General features: G+C 48.1%; 1 protein-coding gene across 6 annotated transcripts in view; it reads right to left on the bottom strand.

The window, feature by feature from the left end:
* Positions 1-25,481, bottom strand: part of MYH14 (myosin heavy chain 14) — a 90,374-nt gene that overhangs the window by 17,318 nt on the left and 47,575 nt on the right. For all 6 annotated transcript variants that reach the window (XM_036833385.1, XM_036833387.1, XM_036833384.1 and 3 more), the window contains 12 exons: positions 22,647-22,778; positions 21,615-21,821; positions 18,926-19,063; positions 16,987-17,110; positions 16,235-16,406; positions 14,050-14,262; positions 13,320-13,464; positions 12,463-12,669; positions 7,640-7,744; positions 7,395-7,547; positions 5,916-6,164; positions 1,385-1,597 (listed from right to left, as the gene is read on the bottom strand). In XM_036833385.1, coding sequence (XP_036689280.1) covers positions 1,385-1,597; positions 5,916-6,164; positions 7,395-7,547; positions 7,640-7,744; positions 12,463-12,669; positions 13,320-13,464; positions 14,050-14,262; positions 16,235-16,406; positions 16,987-17,110; positions 18,926-19,063; positions 21,615-21,821; positions 22,647-22,778 — 2,058 coding nt within the window. The remainder of the gene's footprint in view (positions 1-1,384; positions 1,598-5,915; positions 6,165-7,394; positions 7,548-7,639; positions 7,745-12,462; positions 12,670-13,319; positions 13,465-14,049; positions 14,263-16,234; positions 16,407-16,986; positions 17,111-18,925; positions 19,064-21,614; positions 21,822-22,646; positions 22,779-25,481) is intronic.

Here is a 25,481-nt window from a genome sequence, read left to right on the forward strand (position 1 = left end):
GTCTCAGACCTTTCAGAAGGCTGGGAGGCTGGGATACTGGCTGGGTGAGCAGAGACTGGGAACTGGCCTGGGAGACCCCCTCACAGGCCCTGGAGGGATGTATGAGTTGGGGGAAGACGGAGACCTGGTAGGGGAGACTGTGTGTGCTCAGTGGAGTTGGGGGTGGCAAGGTGGGGTGTCTTCACAGTGTGTGTGAGTGTGTGTGTGTGTGTGTGTGTGTGTGTGTGTGGTATGTATGTATGCGATGTGTATATGTATAATGTGCGTGTGGTGTGTGCAGTATGTATGTATGTGGTGTGTGTATGTATATGTGTGTGGGTGGTATATGTGTGGTGTGTGTGTGGTATGTATGTATGCGATGTGTATATGTATAATGCGTGTGTGGTGTGTGCAGTATGTATGTATGTGGTGTGTGTATGTATATGTGTGTATGTGCATGTGTGTGTGTGTGGTATATGTGTGGTGTGTGTGTGGTATGTATGTATGCGATGTGCATATCTATAATGCGTGTGTGGTGTGTGCAGTATGTATGTATGTGGTGTGTGTATGTATATGTGTGTATGTGCATATGTGTGTGTGTTGTATGTGTGAGTGGTATATGTGTGGTGTGTGTGTGGTATGTATGTATGCGATATGTATATGTATAATGCGCGTGTGGTGTGTGCAGTATGTATGTGGTGTATGTATATGTGTGTATGTGCATGTGTGTGTATGTGTGTGTGGTATATGTGTGTGTGTGTGGTATGTATGTATGCAATGTGCATATCTATAATGCGCGTGTGGTGTGTGCAGTATGTATGTATGTGGTGTATGCATATGTGCGTATGTGCATATATGTGTGTGTTGTGTGTGTGCGCGCGTGCACATCCGCATGTTTGTGGAGTGGTTCTCAGGCTGTATGTTGTGGCAAATTTTCTTCACTTTCTTTTTTCTTTCTTCCTCTCTGAGTCACATACACACAAGACGAGTGGTTCTCATGCCCTGTGTGTACACATGAGCAAGCGTGCTTAATGGAAGATTCGCCTCACATTTCACGAACACACAGGTGAATATGTATGTTTTGTAAGCAGCTCTCATGTTCAGCGTGTGAACATATATGTTTGCTGGAAGATTCTCCTCATGTTCTGCACGCGTGAACATGCACGTTGATGACTGGCTCTCCTTACTTTCTGTGTGTGTTGTGTGCACGCGCCTGCTTGGTAGAAGATTCTCCTCACGTTCTGCGTGTGTGCGAGAACACGTACGTCTGGTACATGAACATGGGACTTGGACGCTGGTTCCCTTCGCCCTCTGTGTGGGAGAGCACACACGTGTGCGTGTGTCCCCCAGCGTGACGGGTGTGTGCTGCTGCCACGTGCGTGTCCCCGGACGGGGGGCTGCTCACGCTCTTGCCGACGTCATCCTTGCTGCTGAGCAGCGCCTCCAGCTCGGCCCGCAGCGCCCGGTTCTGCCGCTCCAGCTCCTCCCGCGCCTCCTGCTCCTCCTCCAGCGCCCGCGTCAGTGACAGCGCCCGGGCCTCACGCTCCCGGCCCTCCGCCTCGACCCGCTCGCGTTCCTCCACCGCCCGAAGGACGGCTGCCTTCTCCTCCGCCAGGAGCTTCCGGGGTGAGGGAGATGGGGTGGGGGAGACAGGTTAGCTGAAAGGAATGTGCAAGGGGATGGGGAAGAGAGAGCAGCCAAGGGCAGAGGCAGACAGACAGACAGACAGAGGCAGAGACACAAGAGGGACGTAGAGGGATTAAAGTCACAGCTGTGTCCCAAACCAGCTCAACTCTTCAACGGATCACACTGTTGGTGGGAATGTAAATTGGTGCAGCCACTATGGAGAACAGTATGGAGGGTCCTTAAAAAACTAAAAACAGAGTCACCATATGATCCTGCAATCCCACTCCTGGGCACATATCCAGAGAAAACTACTATATGAAAAGATACATGCACCCCTATGTTCACAGCAGCACTGTTCACAACAGCCAAGACATGGAAGCAACCTAAATGTCCATCGACAGATGAATGGATAAAGAAGATGTGGTACATATATACAATGGAATATTACTCAGCCATAAAAAAGAATGAAATAACGCCATTTGCAGCAACACGGAGGGACCTAGAGGTTATCGCACTAAGTGAAATAAGTCAGACAAAGACAAATATCATATGATATCGTTTATATGTGGAATCTAAAAAAATGATACAAATGAACTTATTTACAAAACAGAAACAGATCCACAGACATAGAAAACAAACTTACAGTTACTAAAGAGGAAACGGAGGGAGGGATAAATTTGGTATTGGGATTAACAGATACATGCTATTATGTATAAAATAGTTAACCAACAAGGACCTACTGTACAGCACAGGGAACTATACTCAATATCTTGTAATAACCTAAATGGAAAATTATCTGAAAAAGAATGTGTATATGTGTGTGTGTGTATATATATATATATATATATATATACACACACACACACATATCTGAATCACTCTGCTGTACACCTGAAACTAACACAACATTGTAAATCAACTATACCTCAATTTTTAAAAATTAAATGAAAGGAAATTTTGAGTAGAAAAAAAAAAACCTCTTAAATGGATCAACTGATCAGTCCCTCATTCTAGATAAACAACTGAGGAAATGGTGTTCCTTTCTTCCTCTTGGGGTAATGGTAGGAACAAAATACATAAATTTTTAAAATGTACTTCAACCTTCACTGTTTTTTAAGACACAGCAATTGACAAACAATGAAACTTACAAGACATGCAAAAAAGGAAGAGAATGGGACTCACAGTCAAGAGAAAAATCAGTCCATGGAAACAGACCCACAGATGACCTAGATACTGGGATTATCACACAAGCACTTTGACTGTGTTAAGTAAGTTTCAGGACAAGATGGATACAATGGGTGAAGAGGCAGGGTTACTGCAGGAGGGATTTGAAACTGTAAAACAGAACCAAAGAAAAATGCCAGAACTTCAAAATACAATATCTGAAGTAAAAAAGTCACTGGATGAAATTGAGAGCAGAATGTACACACATCAGAAGAATCAGTATACTTGAAAACAGGTCAATAGAGATGATCTAAACAGAGCAAAGAAAAAATATTGTAAAAAAAAACTTAGCAGAGCTTTAATAACCTGTGAGACAGTATCAAGCAATCAAACATACATGTATTTGGAGTCCCAGAGGAAAGGTTCAAAAAAAAGGAGAGGAAGAAGTAAAATTGTCTTTAATCACAGAAAACATAATTCTAGAAAATCCACTGGAATCTATAAAACACCTACTAGCACCAAAATGTGAGTTTAGCTAGATCGTAGGATACAAGATCAATATACAAAATTGATTACACTTCCATATTCTAGCAATCAGAAATTAAATAAAAATAATATTTAAAATAGCATCAAAAATGAAATACATGGAAATAAATCTGACAAAGATGTGAAAGATGGGCACTGAAAACTATAAAACATTTCTGAGATTAAATTAAAGAAGATCTAAATAAATGGACATATATACCATGTTCCTGGGCCAGAAAACTCAATATCATGAAGATGTCAATTTTTCCCAAACTGATCTATAGATTCAAAACAATCTCAAACCAAGGAGATTTTTTTTGCTGTAGAAATTGACAAATTGATTGTAAAATATTGAATACACGTGGGAATGCAAAGGACCAAGAAGAGGTAAAATAACTTTGAAAAAGAAGAAAAAATTGGAGAACTAATACTATCTGATTTTCAATATCTATGCAAAGCAAGTCAGTGGAGAGAGTCTTTTCAACAAATAGTGTTTGAACAACTGGATATCCAGATACATATAAAATTAACTTGGAGCTATGACAGCACCGTATATAAAAATTAACTCAAAATGGATCATAGAAAATTAAAAGAAAAATGGATCATAGACCTAAAGGTAAAACCTAAAACTAGACAACTTTTAGAAAAAATCTCATAGAAGGAAACCACTGTGACCTTAAGTTAGACAAAGATTTCTCAGACACAACACCAAAAGCATAATCCATAGAATAAAAACTTCAAACACTGGACTTCATCAAAACAAAAACTTCTGCTCTTTGAAAGTCTCTACTAAGAGAATAAAAAGACAAGCCACAGACTGGATGAAAATATTTGCCAAGCAATATATCTAATAAAGAACTCATTCAGAATATATAAAGAACTTTTGAAATTCAATGATAAGAAAAGAAACAATCTTTTTTTTAAAAAAAAAAAAGAAGGCAAAAGATTTGAACAGGGACTTCACCAAAGAAGATGTATGGATGGTAAATAAGCACATAAAAAGATGCTCAACATCATTGTTTATTAGGGAAATGTGAATTAAAACCACTACATCTATTGGAAAGGTTAAAGTTTTATTCATGACAGTCAAAAACTAGAAACAGCAACTCAAATGTTCTTTTCAAAATGTGGTCTATAAAGGAATAATAATCAGCAGTTAAAAAAAAAAGGAATGAATTATTAATGCATGCAAAAACATGGATGCGGGACTTCCCTGGTGACACAGTGGTTAAGAAACCGCCTGCCAATGCAGGGGACATGGATTCGAGCCCTGGTCCAGGAAGATCCCACATGACGCGGAGCAATTAAGCCCGTGCGCCACAACTACTGAGCCTGCGCTCCACAGCCCGCAAGCCACAACTACTGAGCCCACGTGCCTAGAGCCCGTGCTCCACAACAAGAGAAGCCACTGCACTGCAACAAAGAGTAGCCCCCGCTTGCCACAACTAGAGAAAGCCCACGCGCAGCAATGAACAAACACAGCCAAAAATAATAAATAAATAAAATAAATAAATTTATTTTAAAAATGGATGAATCTCAAAGTAATTTTTCCAAGTGAAAGAAGCCAGTCAAAAATGAGATTTATATAAAAATAATTTATATAAAACTCTAGGAGATACAAAAAAATTAATTCTTTAAAAAATTTTTGATGATCTATGGAATGGTATTAAGCAGTCAAACACACATGTATTTGGAGTCTGAGAAGAAGAGGAAAGAGAGAGAGAATGGGGCAGAAAAACATTTGAAGAAATAATGGCTGAAGATTTCCACATCTGATCAAAAATACCACCCCAAAGCTGTAGGAAGCTTGGCAAGGATAAATACAAAAACCCACAGCTGGATATCATAGTCAAACTGCTAAAAACCAAAGAGAAAGAGAAAAAATTTAAACCAGCTAGAAAACCACATCACACTACCTGCAAGGAAACAATGCTTTGAATGACCACTAACTTTTCACCTGAAACAATGGAGGCCACAGATCATGGAATGATCTCTTTGAAGTGTGGAAAGAATAAAACCGTTTACCTGGAATTCAACAGTCAGTGAAAATACCCTTCAAAAATGAAGGCAAAATAAGGACTCTCACATTTTGCAGATGAAGAAATTGAGGCACAGAGAGGTCGGGCAATTTGCCAAGCCACACAGCCAGAAAGGGCCTCAGCTGAGATTTGAACCTCGGGGTTGCCTGATCTTAATGCTCTGGGGTTCTGAGAATTTTATTCCATCCTCAGATTGCCAGCCGCTTAATATTATGCCCATCTCCTAGATGGGCAAACTGAGGCTGAAATGGGACAAGCAGCTTGCCTGAGGTCCACAGGGAGTCAGCAGGAGAAGCAAGATGTGTTATTTCATTTCATCTTCCTAGTACCTTCTGGTGTACCTTCAGGACTCTTTTGGGAGCAAAAGTGGGTACCGCCAATAATTATTTTGGGGCAAGACATAAGCCAGGATGGATGGGTGTCCTATTTTACAGAGGCTCAGAGGGAAGAGGCATCTGGCCCTAAGGTCCTCCCAAGTTCACAGCTGAGCTGTGGCATCACATGTTACTGATTGCTCACAATGACCATGGGCAGCAAGATCAGTGTCCCGCTTTCCCAGGTGGGTAACCCGAGGTGCCTCACCTGGTCGAACTTGCGCTGCTTCTTCTCCAGCGCGCTGACGAGCTGCCGCTGCTGCTCCAGGTCCACCGTGGCATCGTCCAGCTCTTGCTGCAGCCGCCGGCGGCCCCGCTCCAGCCGCTCCACCACTTCCGTCTTTTCTGCCAGGCGCTGCGTCAGGGCCTCAACCTCTCGGGCGGCCCGGCGCCGTGCCTCCTCCCCTGCCTCCAGTGCCCCTGCCTCCTCTTCCTGGCGCCGCCGCCACTCTGAGAGCTGGGGTGGGGGAGGAGAGAGAGGGAGGGTGTCACTCATGGCTGCGATCCAGGTGTGAGTTGGTGGGGCCCCATTTCCCAGATGAGGAGACTGAGGCCTGAAGGGGGAAATAATTCACTCCATTGGGCACTTCTGCCTCATGAGTAGGGATGAGGTTGTGAGTTCTATGAGCCCCAGCTCCTCCAGGAGATTAAAATGGTTCCCACCAGGGCCCAGAAGATGAATCAGACCTGGGCTCTGTCCTGGGGAACACCCAGTCTGGTGGGGGAGACTGAACATCACAGCCAGGGTGATGGAGGCTAAGGTAGAAGAAGTATGAGACCCATGGGAGTCCACAGGAGGGGTTCAAAAATCTATTTAGAACATTCAAGAGAGAATTCCTGGAGGAGGGGGCATTTGTGATGGATCTTGAAGTATGCATAGGAGTTTTCCAGTTAAAGAAGGATATTTGCAAGCATACATTCATCACTCATTCATTCAACAGGCATTTCTCAAGGCCTCCTATACGTCAGGCTCTATGTTGGCCTATGCTGGGGATCCAGATCTAACTCTGATGGGGTCCCACTTTCAAGGTGCTCCCAGTCTGATGGGGGGACTCATGGGCAAAGACAGTTCCAGCCAGGGTGATCGGAGTGGGGACAAAGGAGAAAGAAGGGTTGTGGGAGCTCAGAGCCTAGTGGTCAGGGTTTTCCCAGAACAGGAGAGGCTGATGCTAAGTCCTGAAAAATGAAAAGCGTGTTCCCAAGTGAAGTGAGGAAAGAGACGAGAGATGAATACAGCTAAACATGAAGGAAGGACCAGAGAGTGCAGGGCCTCTGACACCCAGCTGAGAGGCATGGGTTTTGTCCGGGGGGAGCTGGGGAGCCATGGGAGGTCTGTGAGCTAGGGAAGGGCAGGGTCAACTCAGGGTGTAGAAAGACCATGTGAAGTATGAGCTGGAAGGGGAGAGACTAGGGGCAGGGAGGTTTGAAGGGAGGCTGAGAGGAGGATCCAGGTGGCTGGGGCTGTGGGGACAGAGAGTAGGGAATGAAACATTGAGTTGGGGACAGGAGCGATGGGGGTCTGCACCTACAGGCTCTGGGGCTGAGGGAGAGACAGAGGCGAGTATGGCTTGCCGGGGCCTGGCCTATGACATGCTGGGCAATGGGGCCACCCCGGAGCGGGGGAACCCAGGAGGAACAGGTTGGGAGACTGGGCATCCCTTTGAGATCTCCCTGCAGGGCTGTTCACCTGGGCTTGTGCAGCCTGCAGCTCGCGGCCCGCCCGCTCCCTGGCGGCTGCCTCCTCATCCAGCTGCTCCCGCAGCCCTGCCGCCTCCGCCTCCAGGGCTCGTGCCCGGGACCCCAGGGTCAGCTTCGCCCTGGTCTCCTCCTGCAGCAGCTCCTGAAGATGGATGGGAGAATGGATGTTAAGTGTGGGCAGGAGGGTGGGGAGGCCTGGGGGGAGCCGGGTGGCGAGAGGTGGGCTGGGATCACCTGGGTATCGTGGAGCTGGGCCTCCGTGCTGGTCAGCTCCTTGCTCAGCCTGATGGCTCTGGACTCGGCCTCGCTCAGTGCTCCAGACACAATCTCGAGTTCAGCCTGCAGGGAAGGGACATCTTCTAATGGTGGCTTCCAGCCAGCCAACCCCTCTGCTCCTCTGCCTCAAATCCCTACCACCCATTGCTGGTGAGGATGTAAAAAGGTGCAGCTGCCATGGAAACCAGTCCAGCAGCTCCTTAAAATGGTTAAATGCAGAGTTTCCATACAGCCCAGCAATTCCACTCCTAGGTGTGTACCCAGGAGAAATGAAAAGAAGTCTAGGCAAAAACTTGTACAGGGGTGTTCACGACAGCATTATTCGCAATTGCTGAAAGGCAGAAACAACCCAAATGTCCATCCACGGATGATTGGATAAACAAAATGTGGTCTATCCAGACAATGGAATATTATTTGGCCATAAAAAGGAATGAAGTACTGATACATGCTACAACAGGGATGAACCTTGAAAACATTATGCTAAGTGAAAGAAGCCAGACACAAAAGGACAAATACTGTATGATTCCATTTCTATGAAATGTCCAGAATAGGAAGTCTAGAGAGACAAAAGGGGATTAGTGGTTGCCGGGGCAGGGGGTGGGACTGGGGGATGATGGCTGGACAGTACAGGATTTTTTTCTGGGCTGATGAAAATGTCCCAAAATTAGGTTATGGGGATGATTGTACAACTCTATGAATATACTAAAAACCATTGAATTGTACATTTTCTTTTATTATTTTCTTAAAATATTCATTTATTTATTTTGGCTGTGCTGGGTCTTAGTTGTGGCATGTGGGCTCTTAGTTGTGGCATGTGGGATCTGGTTCCCTGACCAGGGATCAAACCCAGGCCCCCTGCATTGGGAGCACGGAGTCTTACCCACTGGACCACCAGGGAAGTCTCGAATTGTACATTTTAAATGGGTGAATTATATGGTACGTGAACTATATTACAATAAAGCTGTTCCCCCGGCATGCAAATCACCACCACAATGATCCTGGGTGCAGCTCCTGGTCTCACGTTCCTTCGCTGTAGGAATCGGGCAGCAGTTTGCCACTTTCTCCCCCCGGGACTGTTGCCTCCGTAGGGTAGGACCTCATCTGCTTTGTTCCCTGCTGTGTCCTCAGGGCTCACAACAGGGCCTGGCACACAGTAGGTGCTCAGGAAATGTTTGTTGGGTGAGTGCCTCCAGCACATGTGTGTTACCCTGAACCTTCTTCTCTCCCTTTTTGAGGTTCACTTAACAAACAAGGTTGGGTTCAAATTCTGGCTGGTAAGAAAATTTATCTGAAAACTTGGAAATAAGAAAAGGCAGTGGTCAGGCATCCTTTAGAAAGGACAGGACTGGGACTTCCCTGGTGGCACTAGTGGTTAAGAATCCACCTGCCAACGCAGGGGACACGGGTTCGAGCCCTGGTCCGGGAAGATCCCACATACCGCGGAGCAACTAAGCCCGTGTGCCACAACTACTGAGCCTGCGCTCTAGAGCCCGCGAGCCACAACTACTGAGCCCATGTGCCACAACTACTGAAGCCTGCGCGCCTAGAGCCCATGCTCCGCAACAAGAGAAGCCACCACAATGAGAAGCCCGTGCACCACAATGAAGAGTAGCCCCCGCTGGCCGCAACTAGAGAAAGCCTGCGTGCAGCAACGAAGACCCAACGCAGCCAAAAATAAATAAATAAATAAATAAATCACTTTGTTGTACACTTGAAACTAACACATTGTAAATCAACTACACTTCTATAAAGCTTAAATTTGATTGCCCTTTGGGACATTAACCAGTTTTGTCTCTGACTGCGCTATTTCGTTCTGGCATTCTCTTTTTTGCTGACTACACACACACCAGTTTGTTGTTGTTTCTCTCCTTGAACATCTTTACGTTCTGCTGGATCCCTCATTAATGCTTTTTTTTTAATATTTATGTTTTTATTGAAGTATAATTGATTTACAGTGTTGTGTTAGTTTCAGGTGTACAGCAAAGTGATTCAGTTATATGTATCTATTCTTTTTCAGATTCTTTTCCCATATAGGTTATTACAAAATATTGAGTATAGTTCCCTGTGTTATACAGTAGGTTCTTGTAGTTCATCTATTTTATATATATTAGTGTGTATATGTTACTCCCAAATTCCTAATTTACCCCTCCCCTGCAACTTTCCCCTTTGGTAACCATAAGTTTGTTTTCTATGTCTGTGAGTCTGTTTCTGTTTTGTAAATAAGTTCATTTGTATCATTTTTTCAGATTCCACATATAAACGATCTCATATGATATTTGTCTTTGTCTGACTTACTTCACTTAGTATGATAATCTCTAGGTCCATCCATGTTGCTGGAAATGGCATTATTTCATTCTTTTTTATGGTTCATTAATGCTTTAAATAAATCTTTGACATGGGCTTACTATGTCTTTGTATGACAGTCATGCTTTGAACTTTTGAAAATGATATTTTGAGCTGACCTTGGTACCTCCTGGCTGTGTGACCTGGGCAAGTGATTCCTATCTTTTTAAAAAATATATATATATATATATATTTATTTATTTGGCTGCGCCAGGTCTTAGTTGTGGCATGCAGGATCTTCGTTGTGGCATGAGGGATCTTTTAGTTGAGGAATGCATGCGGGATCTAGTTCCCTGACCAGGGATCAAACCCGGGCCCCCTGCATTGGGAGCATGGAGTCTTAACCACTGGACCACCAGGTAAGTGCCTGATTCCTATCTTTTTGGTCCTCAGTTTTTCTCATCTGTGAAATGGGGATGATAACAGGACCTACCTCCCAAGGCTGCTTTGAAGAGTCAATGAAATAATGAACGTAAAGTGACTAGCTCAGTGCCTGGTATATACCTGTGCTCAATATATAGGTACATCTGACAATTTTTTTTTTTTTCATCTGACAATTTTTGAGGGCCTACTGAGAGCCCAGGAACTATTCTAAAAGCTTTCCAAGTTTAGGCTCGCTGGATTCACACACCAACCCTATGAGGTAGATGCTATTATTAGTCCAAGTTTACATAAAGGGAAGCCGAGGCACAGAGAGGTTAGGCAATTTGCCTAAGATCACACAGCTACAAGTGGTGGAACTGAGATTTCAGCCCAGGCAGAATGGCTCTAGAGCTGCCCTGTCCAATACGGTAGCCACTAGCCTTAGGTGGCTATTTAACTTTAAAGTAATTAAAATTAAATAAAATGAAAATCCAGCTCCTCAGCTGTACTCCTCACGTGCCAGGTGGATAGTGCAATTACAGAACATTACCATCACTGAAGAAAGTTCTACTGACCAGTGCAACCTAGAACTCCTGCTATCAGCCACCAGACTCTACTCTTGGTGTCACTTTTATTTCTGTAATATGTAAAGTGCTTAGGACAACGAGCACTACGTAGCATAATTCCATGGGGGCAGACCCTAGCTGTACCCCCAAATCCCTTCTCCCCTGGTCCCACTGTGACAGGCTGTTAGGTAGGCCCATGGCTGCCAGCTAGAAACTATATTTCCCAGTCTCCTTTGCAGCTAGGTGTGGTCATGTGATTACGTTATGGCCAATGGAATGCAAGCCAAGTGATATATGCAAATTCCATCCCATCCTCTTTTCCCCTTCCTAAGCTGGAGCACACAGGTGCCCACAATCCAGATTTAACTCTGAAGATGAGGTCAATGCCCTCAGGGATAATGGAGTGACCTCATGGAGCATAAGTGTCCCGCCAGCCTCGACTGCTTACTCTGAGCCTATTTCCTGACAGGGAAGACACATGTCTTTTATTCAAGCTGATGAATTCTGGAGTCTCTTTGTTATATCGACTTAACTTTCACCTTAACTATACACTCTTTTTTTTTTTTTTAACATTTTAATTAATTAATTAATTAATTCATGGCTGTGTTGGGTCTCCGTTTCTGTGCGAGGGCTTTCTCTAGTTGCAGCAAGCGGGGGCCACTCTTCATCGCGGTGCGCGGGCCTCTCACTATCGCGGCCTCTCTTGTTGCGGAGCACAGGCTCCAGACGCGCAGGCTCAGTAATTGTGGCTCACGGGCCTAGTTGCTCCGTGGCATGTGGGATCTTCCCAGACCAGGGCTCAAACCCGTGTCCCCTGCATTGGCAGGCAGATTCTCAACCACTGCGCCACCAGGGAAGCCCCTATACACTCTTTTAATCTTGAAATTAAAAATGGTAACAGTGTTTTCACCCCCTTCGGGTTGGGGAATTAAAAGTCATTCTTACCCTCTTTCTGCTTGTTTGTATTCTCAGTAATAAACAGGTATTGGTTGTTTAGTTAAAAAACATAATACAATTAAAATTAAAAAAAACCACATTTCTTCTAACAGTCACAGTATGATATTGTCCTCACACAGGTCCAAGTATTCATGCTGGGTTTTTCTAATCAGACCATGGATTATTTAAGACCAGAAGATAAGAGGGTGGAGGGTGGGAGCTGTGGCAGGGTTAAGAGCTACAGGATCAGTCATGTCTGGGTTCACGCTTTGGCTCTGAGGGACCTAAGACAATCAACTTCACCTCCCTGGGCCTCAGTTTCCTTGTGTGTAAAATGGGAACAATATTAGCACTTCCCTCAAAGGAGCATTAGGAGGAGGCTTTGGCAAAATACACAGGATGTTCGGTGCATAGTAATCACTCACCAAATACTAGCTATTAATGTGTGCTTATGTTGGAAAAGTTGGAAAGGACAGTAGGGTTGATGTGGACCAAACTGAAGTCCAGAGAGGGCAGGCCTCTCACCCAAAGCCACACAGCAGAGACCACCCCCGACCTAGCCGCCGCACTCACCTGGGCTCGCTGCAGCTTCTCAGTCGCCTCTGCTCGTGCCCGCTCCCCATCGCCAGCCCGGCCCTGCACCTCCTGCAACTGTGACTCCAGGCGACGCCTCCGTTGCTCACCCTCCTGACGCGTGGTCTGCAGGTTGCTTAGCTCCGTCCGTAGCTCAGACACTTCGGCCTCCAGAGCCAACCGGGTCTTCTCCCATGCACCTTTGCTCTGGTGGGGGAGACAGACAGCAATGATTTATGATTCCCTTTCTCTACAAGACCAGGCACGTGAATACCCCAAGTCCTTTGTACTGTCTATTCCCTCTGGAACTCCTCATTGTTCCTTAAACACCCAGGCACATTCCTGCCTCAGGGCCTTTGCACTGACTGTTCCCCCTGCCTGGAACATGTTTCCCTGTGATGCCAGGATGGCTCACCCATCATCTCCCTCAGTGTTTTACTCAGATGTCATCTTTTCACTGAATCTCTCCAAGGCCTCTCTATTTCAAATCACAACACGCCCCCTGGCCATTAGCACTCTGAAACCCCTTTCCTGTTCATCATCTTCCCATAGCACTTATGACCCCGCTATATATTATGTGTTTAGACTGTTTACCCTCTGCCTCGCCTGCTAAAATGTGAGCTCCACAATGGAAGTGGGTATTGGTTGCTTGGCTCACAGCTGGGGCCCCCAGTACCACCCCGGGAATATACTACATATTCAATTAACATTTGCTGAATGCAAGATGGATCAGGGACATGAATACGTGAGGAGAAAAGTGGGCTGGCCTAGAACCAGCCAGAGGTACATCCTCCAACCCAGCATCCTGCTTCCCCTCCCCATGGCTCCCCAGACACCCCTCCCCCATCTCAACCCACCCTCCGGGCTTGCTCCAGCTGCTCTGCCATCTCTCCCAGCGCCTGGCCATGGCGCTGCCGCAGCTCCTGCACCGCCACCTCATGAACGCGCGTCTCCTCCTCCAGAGTCTTCTTCAACTCTGTCACCTCCTGTTCTCTCTTGGACCTTGTATTGGGGAAGGGGAAGGGAACAGAATTTCAGAATAGAGGAAGGCTGGGACTTTGAAGGAGCCCCTGACTGCTGGTTGTGCCTCCTTTTATTCTTTCCCTCCAAGGATGGGGACCCTCACTCTACATTCCCCAAGGGATCTGGGCAGTGATGCTGCAGAAGAAGGGTGGCTTTAAGGGTGAGCTCCTACGCATCTTTTGAAACCCTATTCAAAAGGCCCCTTCTCAAAGAAGTCTTTTTGGGCTCCCTCCCATAGAGTGATACAAGGGCCTTCTCTGATCATCCACGATGCCCTGTCGTACTCCATTAAAGCTCACTTTGTTCTGGACTGTGTCTGTCTTTGCTCGAATCTGCCTAACCCTGGCCTGGGAGTTCTTGAGGGCAATGCCTGAGTCTTGAGTCTTGACTCATCTCTGTCCCCAGCTTGGCCCACGCTGGGCCCAGAGCCAGTGTCCGATAAACAACTGTTGAACGACTAAACAACTGTGCAGATGGAGAGCTTGGACCCACATCCTTTTCCCTGCCCAGCCCCCGGCCCCCCACGTGCCCGGCCTGTGCCAGCTGCAGGCCGCCCAGCCTCACCGGAGCTCCTGCTGCGCGTTGGTGGAGTCCAGCGTGTCCTCCAGCTCGCTCCGCAGCGCCTCCAGCTCCTCGCCCAGGTCCCGGCGCTGCTTCTCTGCCTTGGCCCTGGCTGCGCGCTCAGCCTCCAGGTCCTCCTGGGCCTCGGCCAGCCCCGCTTGTGCTTCCCGCAGGGATTTGAGCAGCTGGGCCCGGGCCCCGCCCTCCTGCTCTGTCCTGGGGGTGGACGAGGACCAGGGGGTTGGTATAGGGGCAGGCAGGGGGTGGGGATGATTTCTAGGGGTTGGAGGGGCCAGACACGGCCAGTCCCGGGTTAAAAGCCCAGCTCTGCCCTTGGGCACGTGTCTCCAGTACTCAGAGCCTCAGCTTTCTTAGCTGTAAAATGGGGATGACACCACCAGTAATCACAGGGACACTTATTAAGTTCCTGCCACTTGAGAGCACTTTACTTTATCATCTTGTGTAATGTTCACGCCAAACGAGGAAACTGGGGCCCAGAGCGGGAAAGTACTTGCCCTGGTCACATGGTCAGTGGGTGGCTGACCCCAGAGTCCCTCCTCATAACCCCTATGGGATCGACCTCTTGCAAAGGGAAGGTGAATGGAGTGGCAGCGTGGACTCTGGGTTAAATGGCTCAGGGAGGTGGTCCAGTGGTTAGGACTCTGCACTTCCACTGCAGGGGGCGTGGGTTCGATCCCTGGTCTGGGAACTAAGATTTCACAAGCCTTGTGGCGGCGGGCAAAAAAAAAAAAAAAAGGAAGGAAAAGAAAAGAAAAAACAAACAAAAATCCCTGTAAGAATGGCTCAGGGAGATGCACTGACCATGGTCTGTATGCCCTGCTCGGCCACCTGCCCTGGCAAGTGACAGCTTCTCTGAACTGCAGGCTCCTGGTCTGTGAGAGAGCGTGACTGCCCCCCTTCACAGGGCTGCCGCGAGGACGGCAATGTAGCGCCAAAGGCCACGTGTTATATGATTCCACTGCCGTGAAAGAGCAAGAATTGGCAAATCCTATGTGGACAGAAAGCAAATTGGTGGTTGCCAGGGGTTGAGGGGAGGGGGGAAATTGGAAGTGATCGCTTAATAGGATTTTTGTTTTTGAGGTGATGAAAATGTTCTGAATAGAGGTAGTGGTTGCACAACATCGCAAACGTACCAAATGCCACTGAACTGTATGCTTTAAAATGGTTAATTTTTTTTTCTTTTTGGCTGTGCCACGCATCTTGCAGGATCTCAGTTCCCCAACCAGGAACTGAACCCGGGCCACGGCAATGAAAGCACGGAGTCCTAACCGCTAGACCACCAGGGAACTCCCTAAAATGGTTAATTTTGTTATGTGAATTTCACCTCAATACAAAAGAAAACGGAAAAAAATAACAACGGCAATAACAGAAGGTAAGAACAGACACATGCAGCAGCTAATGAGGGCTTAGGGCGTGCCAAGCATGTTCTCAGCCCTTTCTCATTTAATCCCTACACTAATCCTAGGAGAGTTTCTATAATCATGCCCTTTTTCCAGATAGAGAAACTGAGGCTCGAGAGGTGATGTCACCCAGGTGAGGTCACATGGCCAAAAAGGGGAGGAGCCAGGATTTGAACCCAGAAGTCAGGCTGGAGGGTGCGTGTTCTTAACCCCCCTCCACCAACCCCGTGTCCCATCGATTCTCAGATGCACAATTTCCCCACATTGTAACCTCTCTGAAATCAAGCTGCGCCCATACACAAGGGCACCTCAGGTCGCATGGAGTGCAGTGGGTGAAAAGCATTTGAAACACTGCGCATCATATCTGGCACACAGTAAGTGCTGAATAATTGTGAATGACTATAATTATGATGATTATGATTCCTAAGATGGCCAGACCACCTATCCAATCACAGCGGATTCTGGGCTGTTTGGTTTTTAGAGGCTGGGGTTGTGGGAGAAGAAGAAATAGCATTTCCTTGCCTCTGTGCAAGAAACTGTGTCAGTTACTAGACACGTAGGGCCCGGTTTCAGTTTTCCCTTAACCAGGTGGGCTTGGAACTCTTGTGTCCATCTTACAGAAGGGGACACTGAGGCTCAGAGTGGGTGTGCACGGCTGGTGAGCGGCTCGGCCGAGCTCTGTACCTGCGGGAGGGTCTCGCCGGGCGCCCCCAACGCTGGCAGGCGGTGCCCCCCGTGCTGTGCACCCCACCCGGCCCACCCCGCACCTGGCCAAGGCGACCTGCAGCTCCTCCTCCTTGCGGCCCAGCTGGGACCGCAGCTCCTCCGCCCGCTGCTGCTGTTCTACCATCTGCTCCTGCAGCTCTGAGCCCTCCACGTCCAGCCGCCGCTTCAGCTTCTCCAGCTCCTGGCGGCTCTTCTCCTCCTTCCGGAGGCGATCTGGAGGCGGGAGGTGGGGGGGGTGGGGCATGCACAAGGGAGCCAGACCCACACCCCCAGGGAGACCCACGGCCCCGCAGTCAGGCTGAGCTCGGCATCTCTTTCCACCCCTCCCCCTCCTTCCCAGCTTCCCCATCCCTGGGATCGCCCACTGGTCCCCAGACCCCCACATGCCTTCTCCCCTCCGCCCCCCAGTGACAGCCCCTGCTCCTGCTCGCTGGTTCTCTCTGCCCTGTCCTTTCCTCCCTGCCTCCCCGGCCTCCTCCTGTGCTCTCTCCCTTCTGTTTCTGCTTCTGAGTCCACGGCAAGGGACAGAGATAAAAAAGTGTCTGAAACAGCTAGTGGGACCGTCAGATTGAGAGAGTGACCCAAGACACTTAGGAGTGAGTAAGAGAATTGGATGGAGAGAGACAGAAACAACTTAAGAGCTGGGAGGACACCTAACCTGTCCCGAGTCTTCTTTCCTGCCCCCATTTAACAGATATGACCACTGAGGCCCCACAGCACACGAGGGTCACCCGAGGTACCCCCTGACCCCGCTGGAGTGTGCACTGGCCCCCACTGAGGGGCAGGCGCTCACCCTCCATGTCTGCAATCGTGGCCTCGTATTTGAGTCGAAGCTTATTGAGGCTCTTGACTTTCTCCTCCTCCTCAGCCGCCTGGGATGAGAACTCGGCCAGACGCTCCTCCAGCAGCTTCCGCTCCTGAGGGTGGTGGGAGGTGGGGGTGGGGTGTCAGGGGCCCGACCCTCATCTTTGATATCATTCTCATCTGCGTTTCTGCTCATCTCCATCCTTCCCTGACCTTTCCTGCTCCCAACCCCCTTCCCTCCTTTTGCATCCTTTAGGGTCTAGGGACCCGTCCCACCCGCACCGGGTTCACGCCTGTTAACTATGGAGACTCCCACTATTTGAAGGACACTTCCATTCATTAACCCATTGGCCCCCAGATGGATACTGAGGTTGATTCAAATCAACTGCTATTATAAACAACACTGCAGTGAACATCTTTGCACATGTGCTGCACTTATGGGTGAGTTCTGGAGCCTTGTGACAACTCCAGGTCCGACTCATAGACCAGCAGCGTCAGCACCAAATGGGAGCTTGCTAGGAACGGAATCTCAGGTTCCACCCCAGACGCGCTGAATCAGAATCTGCATTTTAACAAGTTCTCCGTATAATTCCTGGGCACACTGGAGTTTGAGAAGCACTGGCCTGGAGCAGCTCTTTTCTTTTTTCTTTCTGTTTATTATTTTTATTTATTATTTTATTTTTAAATTTATTTTTGAGCAGCACTTTTCCAACTGTGAGTGGTTTTGGAAATCAAGGCAGTGGGTCGGCACTACCTCAAAAAGGAACAAATAGAACAGAGTAGAAGAGAAGAGCCACTGCATCCAAGGAATGCTGCAGAAAACTGTGCATCCTTGAGCTCTCAACTCAGGCACCATTGCCTCCAGGAAGCCTGCCCTGGCTACCCCTAGCACAAGTCAGGCCACCCCACTTCCATGGTTTTCTGTTCTTTTCTGACAGTTTATAATTAGTTCATGATGTGTGGTTATGTTGATTTCCTGGGGTGACTCATCTAGCTTCCCTCTCCCCCCATGCCCCTGTGAGGACAGAAATGGTTTTCTAGTTAGTTAAACGCCATATCCCCTGTGCCTAGCCCAGTCCTGGCTGTGCCAGGTTAAAGATGGTGGCAGACTCTTCACCATGTCCCCAGACAGAGGCAGAGTCTAATTCCCCAACCCTTGAATCTAGACTGAGTCTGCTTTAAGCACAGTGGTCTGCAGACCACAGCCTGCAGGCCAAATATGGCCCACTGCTTGTGTTTATAAATAAAGTTTTATTGGGACACAGCCACGCCCATTTGATCACGGACCATCTGTGGCTGCTTTCATGCTACAATGGCAGAACTGAGTGGTTGTCACAGAAACGGCATGGCCTGCCAAGGCCTGAATATTTACTATATAGCCTTCTAGAGAAAATGTTTGCCAACACCTGATCTATAGAATTCAAGGGAAGTGATGCCGTGTCAGTTCCAGCCTTAAGCCTTTCAGAGACCTGCCCACTTCCACTTCTTTTTCTGGGAACCCTGAGCTGCCAGGTGAGAAACCCAGGCTCTCCCGTGGGCAGAGAGGTCATGCAAAAGAGCACCCGGACACCAGCCCTCCAGTGCCCTGCCCGCCACTACGTCACCACGACTGCCTAAGGGGACCACAGCCCAGCCCACCCACACAACGATGGGATGTAATGAAATGGGGGTTGTTTTTAGCGATACGGCTTTGGGGTGTCTGATGATCCAGCGATAGATAATGACACATGATAGCTGCTCAATAAATACCAGCTTGAGTGAAGCTGCGACAGAGACGCAAGGAGATGGAAAGGGTTCAAAGGAGACACAGCCAAGACCAAGAGTTCGAAGACCCCTAGAGGTGGGGCACGCTGGGGGGGATGCAGAGAAGGACCCATGCTCACCAGTGAGCCCACTCCCCCTGCCCTTGGGGCTCACAGCCCACCCACCTTGCTCAGCTTGCCGTTCTGATCTTCCAAGAGTAACAGATCCTCCCCCAACTTTTTCAGCTTTGCCTCCGTCGTCACTTTCTCCAGCTGCAGCTTCTGCCGGGCCCCTTCCTCAGCCTCGAGGTGGGTCTCCAGCTCCTGCAGTGGGGAGAAGGCAGGGTTGAGGACCCAGCGGCTGGGGACTGGCGTGTGGTGGGAAGGATGGGTGGAGGGGATGGTTCACGGATCTCCGGGGCTCGTGGCTCAGACAGGTCCACAATCTGGGTGGGGCTGGGAAGGATCCAACGCGTACTTTTCATTCATTGGGTTAATAAACACTGATTGAGTGTCTGGTGGGGGTCAGGCACTGTTTGAGGTATTAGGATAGATAAAAATCTTTGTCTATCACATTGAAATCACATTCTTGTGTGTGTGTGTGAAGATTATAAACATCATAAATAAACATATCACAGAGATGGGCACTGTCCACTACGGCAGTCACCAGGCACGTGTGGCGGGCGATTTGTGGTGTGAGACTGGAAATTAAGATTCAATATTTTGCAATGACATGGACAGACCTCAAGGGCATTATGCTAAGTGAAATAAGTCAGACAGAGAAAGACAAATACCAGACAATCTCACTTATGAGTGGAATCTAAGAAACAAAACTAAAACAAGAAAAAAACACAAGCTCAGGGCTTTCCTGGTGGTGCAGTGGTTGGGAATCCGCCTGCCAATGCAGGGGACACGGGTTCGATCCCTGGTCCGGGAAGATCCCACGTGCCGCGGAGCAGCTAAGCCCGTGTGCCACAACTACTGAGCCCAAGTGTTGCAACTACTGAAGCCTGCGTGCCTAGAGCCCATGCTCCACAGCGGGGGAAGCCACCTCAATGAGAAGCCTGCGCACTGCAAGGAAGAGTAGCCCCCGCTCACCACAACTAGAGAAAGCCCACATGCAGCAACGAAGACCCAACACAGCCATAAATAAATAAATAATTAATTAAAAAAAACAAAAAACAAAAAAACGCAAGCTCAGGGAATTCCTGGTGGTCCAATGGTTAGGACTTGGCGCTCTCACTGCCGAGGGCCTGGGTTCAATCCCTGATTGGGAAACTAAGATCCCGCAAGCTGAGTGGCACAAAAAAACAAAACAAAACAAAACCCACAGGCTCACAGATGCAGAGAAAAGACTGGTGGTTGCCAGAGGTGTGCGGGTAGGGAGGTGGGAGAAATGGGTGAAGGGGCTCAAACTTCTAGTTATGAAATAAGTCATGGGGATGTAATGTACAGCATGGCGGCTATAGTTAATAATACCGTATTGTGTATTTGAAAATTGCTAAGGGAGTAGATCTTAAAAATTCTCATCACAAGAAAAATTTTTTTCTAACTACTTAAGGTGCTGGATGTAAATTAGATTTATTGTGGTGATCACTTTGCAATGTATATAGATATCGAATCATTATGTGTACCCCTGAAACTAATATAATGTTATATGTCAATTACACCTCAATTTAAAAAAATTCACTATTACTTGTGGCCTTGATGGCTGGTAAAATTGGGAGTCCCTATAATGGCCTAATCACAAGTTCTTCTACCTGCCCTGCTACCAAAGATAAGGTCCCCTAACCAATAACCCTCTGTATCCTGGGGACCAGACAGGGTACCTGCTTATCCCTATCTAGTAGGCTTCAGTTACCTGCTAGTCCTCGGAATTATTTAAAGAAACCAATCGGGAATTCCCTGGTGGTCCAGCGGTTAGGACTCTGCGCTTCCACTGCAGGGGGCATGGGTTCGATCCCTGGTCGGGGAACTAAGATCCCGCATGCCGTGTGGCACGGCCAAAAAATAAATAAATAAATAAAATAAACAAACCAATCACATCTTCCTGCAGGAAACAGGGGTCACCTCATCCTCTTGTTACTACTAAGTTTGCCTCTCACAGCTGCAGCTTGTTCATGCCATTCCTGAATGCAACCCCACTGTGACTCTCTGTGCCATGGTGTCTGCCTCCCTCAGGCTGTGAATACTTGTGACTAATAACGTGTTTTCTATCCCATCTGTCCAGGATCAGGTGTGGTGTGTTAGGCCATCTCCATAACCACAGGGCAGGATCCCTGCCCCCCTCACCAATGGGGTCAAGAGGAGGTGATTAAAACACTACTGAGTTCTAAAAAAAAAAAAAAAAAAAAAAGCACTACTGAGTTCTTAAAATGTGACCAGTCTGAGGAAACTTTTAAGTATGTTTGGATCAACTTGGGGATGTTAATCTACTTTTTTTCACTGAATAAGTTATGAAATACAAATGCAGATGAAGTCCTGCCAATGAAAACTTAGCATCTGAATTGAGATGTGCCTTAAGTGTAAAATACACAATGGATTTTCAAGGGGAACCATGGCAGGGCAGCCTGCCTTGGAATGCAGCAGCACAGAGGCAAATGGAGCCAGGAGATGGAGAGAGGCAGAGTACTGAAGCTACTGCTTGAGCACCCGGATCCAGCCATGCCTGAAGCTTACACATTGTAGAGTCTCCCATTAATTTGAAAGCAAAAAAAAAAAAGTATTCTTTTTGCTTAAGACACTTTGAGCTGAGTTTTGTTTTGTTTCATTTTTTCAAATTCATGGCCAAAAGAGGCAGGGTTTGCTGAAGCAAAGGTGTGTGGGGTAAACAGAAGGGGTGGGGGGGGTGGCCTCGGGCGCACGGGGGCCAGACCTGTATATGCTGCTGCAGCCTCCTCTTCTCGGTCTGCAGCTGGCGGCTGCACTCCTCCTCCTCGCCCACACGGGCCTCTAGCTCCGACACCACCAGTTCGAGCTCCTGCTTTCGGGCTGCCAGCCGCCCCCGGGTCTCCTCAGTCTCAGCACACAATTCTGCCTCTGCTCGCAGTTGCTCTGCCAGGCGGGCACGCTCCTCTTCCAGCTGGGGGTGGGGTGGGAGGTCAGCGTCCGTTAGGTGGTGCTCCCAGGATGGCCCTCACTGGAGCACCAGGTCCCTCCTGCCCCCTGAGTTACTTTGCCCTTTGAGGCCTGGGGGGCAGGAGGGAGGGATGGAAGACAGTCCCCCATCCTGCTCCTCAGGGTGACCCCTAGTCACCAAGTCAGACCCCTGGGTGCCTCCCTCTCCCTCACCTCCCTACAGCCCATCAGTTCCCAGCTCCATCCCTCCTGGCCCCTCCTCTCTCCCCATAACCCTAACAGGCTTGAGCCTCATCCTCTCCCAATGGACTCTCTTCCCGGTCTCCCAGCCTCCAGTCTCCCCATCTCCAGTCCCTCCTCCAAATAGCCCCAGGGAGGACTTTCTATCAGCTCACAGTGCATTTAATACTCCTACGCCTAGAAATTTAACCAAAGGAAATAATTCTGAAAAAACAAACAGAAAAATGCTCAAGAAGGGGTTTGCTTCAGCGTTAAGATTCCAGAAATACTGGCAACAGTGAAAAGTCTACCGCCTGTGTACGATAACCCTGCCCCTGCCCTGCCCCGATGCTGGACCAGCCTCCTGAGCATCTTGGCTCTGCAGCAACCAGCCCCACCCCCACTCAACACCCTGGCTACATCCCCAGGGCCCCGCTCCCAGCATCTCGCCGCTCAACCACACCAGTTTCCGCCCCCATTCAGCCCCAGGAAACCTCGGTTCTCCGCCCGCCCGCAACCTACCCCTGCCCCGACCCAGCTCAGCTGGAAGCCCCGCCCACTACCGGCTCCTCCCGTCGCCACGCCCTCACCCGGGGACCACGCCCCTTACCTGCGCCACCCGGCCCTGGAGCTCGCCCACCTCGCGGGCACTCTGCTGCTGCAGCTCCTGCACTTTCTGTAGTTCCTGCACCCGTGCCTGCAGCACCTCATCCTGCCGCGTTACCTGCAGCAGTGGCTTCACCTAGGGGGACAGGAGGGATGGTGGGTGGCTGGCTCCCACCGTGGGAGGCCGCTGGGCTCAGGAGCTAAGAACTCACGCTCTGAGCAGGGCCGCACTCCTGGGTTCGCATGCCAGCTCCTCCACTACTGGCCTTGTGACCTCATCAGTCGGAATGAGTGAATGACTTCACATTTGCCAACAGCCTAGAACAGTCCGGGGTACATTACAAGCAGCGCTAAACGTGTCCCTTTTTTGCTACAGGGTCCCTTTGCCTACAGGAGACACTGTGCCTCAAAGTTCTTAGTCCAAGGTCCATAGTGAGAGATGCACTTTACACTGTGTGATTCCAGGCTGGAGTGACAGGCCAGCCCCCCCACACACATGAATAACCGAAATGAAAAGTTTCACCAAACCACACTCCCCTTTGCTAAGCGGGATATACTCTGCTCATGTCTGTTCTATTGCTTTTTCTTTGGTTCTCCTCAACTCCAATTCTTCTCAACTTCTCTACTGTATTTGATTCTTTTTCTATTTCATTATCTTCCTTTCTGAGCTAATTCATAGCATTTATCACAGCTATAACTTTCTGTTTATTTGTGGGATTCATTCACTGATGCCTGTGTGGACAAAGAATGTTGCCGGACATCGTGTGACATATCAGTAAACAGAGGATGTGGAGGCTATCAAGCTGTGAGCCACTGCAGCCGCCGCCAACGGTGCACCCTGAGGGGATTCAGGATGGAGGAAAACAGGATGCTGGCCCTAGGTCATTCAGGTGCATATCAAAGGAATCATTTCATTCAGCCCAGACTCTTGCATCTTCCCATTCAGAGAAAAGCGCTAAATTCATTAACTCAAGATGGCTGGTTTTTCTTTAATTAGCAGTAATCTTGATGTTTGACTACCTGGTTTTGTTTTTCGTTTGTTTGTTTCAAAACTCCTATGTATCCCCGCTCCTCCCTTACTCCTTTGGAACAGTCCCTCAGAGCTATTTGAGGGCCGTATCCCGGGCTAAAGTCCTCAGTAAAGCCCCAAACAAAACATAATTCTCAACTTGTAGGTTGTGTATTTTTTTTTTCAGTCGACACCTGGCAAACCACACCTCCTGTCCCCAGACCTAGGATAGGCAAACTTTTTCTTAAAGGGCCAGCTAGGAAATATTTGAGGCTTTGCAGGCTATCCTGTCTCTGTTTTAACTACTCCACTCAGCTGCTGTAACTCAAAAACAGCCACAGACAATACAGTAACCAACCAATGGGCATTTACAAAACAGGTGTCTGGCCCATGGGCCATAGCTTACCAACCCCTGCCCTAAACTGTGGGCTCCACGGGGCAGGGCACTGTATTTTTTTTTTAATTGAAGTATAGTTGATTTACAATGTTGTGTTAGTTTAAGGTGCACAGCATAGTGATTCAGTTATATATAACTATATATATTCTTATATATTCTAATATATATATATATATATATATATATATATTCTTTTTTAGATTCTTTTCCATTACAGGTTATTACAAGACATTGGGTATAGTTCCCTGTGCTATACAGTAGGTCCTTGTTGGTGGGGCATTGTCTGTTTTTATTTACCATTTTATTATTGTACCCTCAAAATTTACTGGCACATAGTAGGTGCTCAGTTAACATGGACTGAGGGCATGTAGGCTGACAGTTCAGACGTCATATTCAGAATTACACTGAACAGCTGTGTTTTTGCCTCCAAATCTCCATACTCCTTCCTGCTCTCCAATTTCCCATTGGGAGAACACCCTGCCTCGAAGCTCACACACTTGGCTCTGCCCCTCTGCATTGGGCAGGCATGTGATGCCAGCCTGGCTCATCTGATGTGTACTGACTGGTTCTGGGATGGTCATATGACTCCAGCCAGGCCAGTGAGAGTGAAACCTGGGATTCTGGCTGGAGCTCTGCGATAAGAAAAGACCACACTGGCCTAGCTGGTGGCCGCCATGTGGGAAAAGTCTGCAGGGATCATCATGGAGGAAAGTCACATGGGAGGCACAGAATGTCAGATAACTAACATTGTTTGGGCCCTTGTGCAATAAAGGGTTAACTCAGCAGGTCTGGGTTGTTCAAACACTGCACATTTCAAGGAAAGGACTGGCCCTTGGCTGGTTCCTGGGAGATCATCTCTAAACCTTTGGATTATCCTGCCTGATAAGAGTCCTTTGTTTACCTTGACCTCTGGAGGGGCTGGAGTAACTAAGGTCAACCATGTGGACAGTCAAGGGGGTCAATCACATGCCTATGAAAACCCTAGACACTAAGGCTTGGGTAAGCTTCTTGGTTGGCAATATTCCATATGTGCTGTCACACAGCATTTCTACAAGAATTAAGCCCTATCTGTACAATTCTACTGGGAGTGGACAATTGGAAGCTCGTGTCTGGTCTCTCCTGGACTCTGCCCTGTGCGCCTTTTACCTTTTCTGATTTTAATGTCCATCCTTTCACTGTAATAAACCATAACCATGAGCATTAACAGCTTTTCTAAGTTCTGTGAGTCCTTCCAGTGAATCATTGAATCCTAGGGGGTCTTAGGGACCTCAACTCAACCCTAAATCCAGCTGCACCTAAAGCTGTCCCATATCTTTTATCCACGTTGGTTTGAGTCAGATTTTTTGTCACTTGTTACCTCAAGAATCCTGATGAACAAAAGGTGGGCTGATTAGTCCCATTTTACAGATGCACAAAACTGAGGCCCAAACCAA

This window comes from Balaenoptera musculus, chromosome 19 (assembly GCF_009873245.2).
Source record: "Balaenoptera musculus isolate JJ_BM4_2016_0621 chromosome 19, mBalMus1.pri.v3, whole genome shotgun sequence".
Lineage (NCBI taxonomy): Eukaryota > Metazoa > Chordata > Mammalia > Artiodactyla > Balaenopteridae > Balaenoptera > Balaenoptera musculus.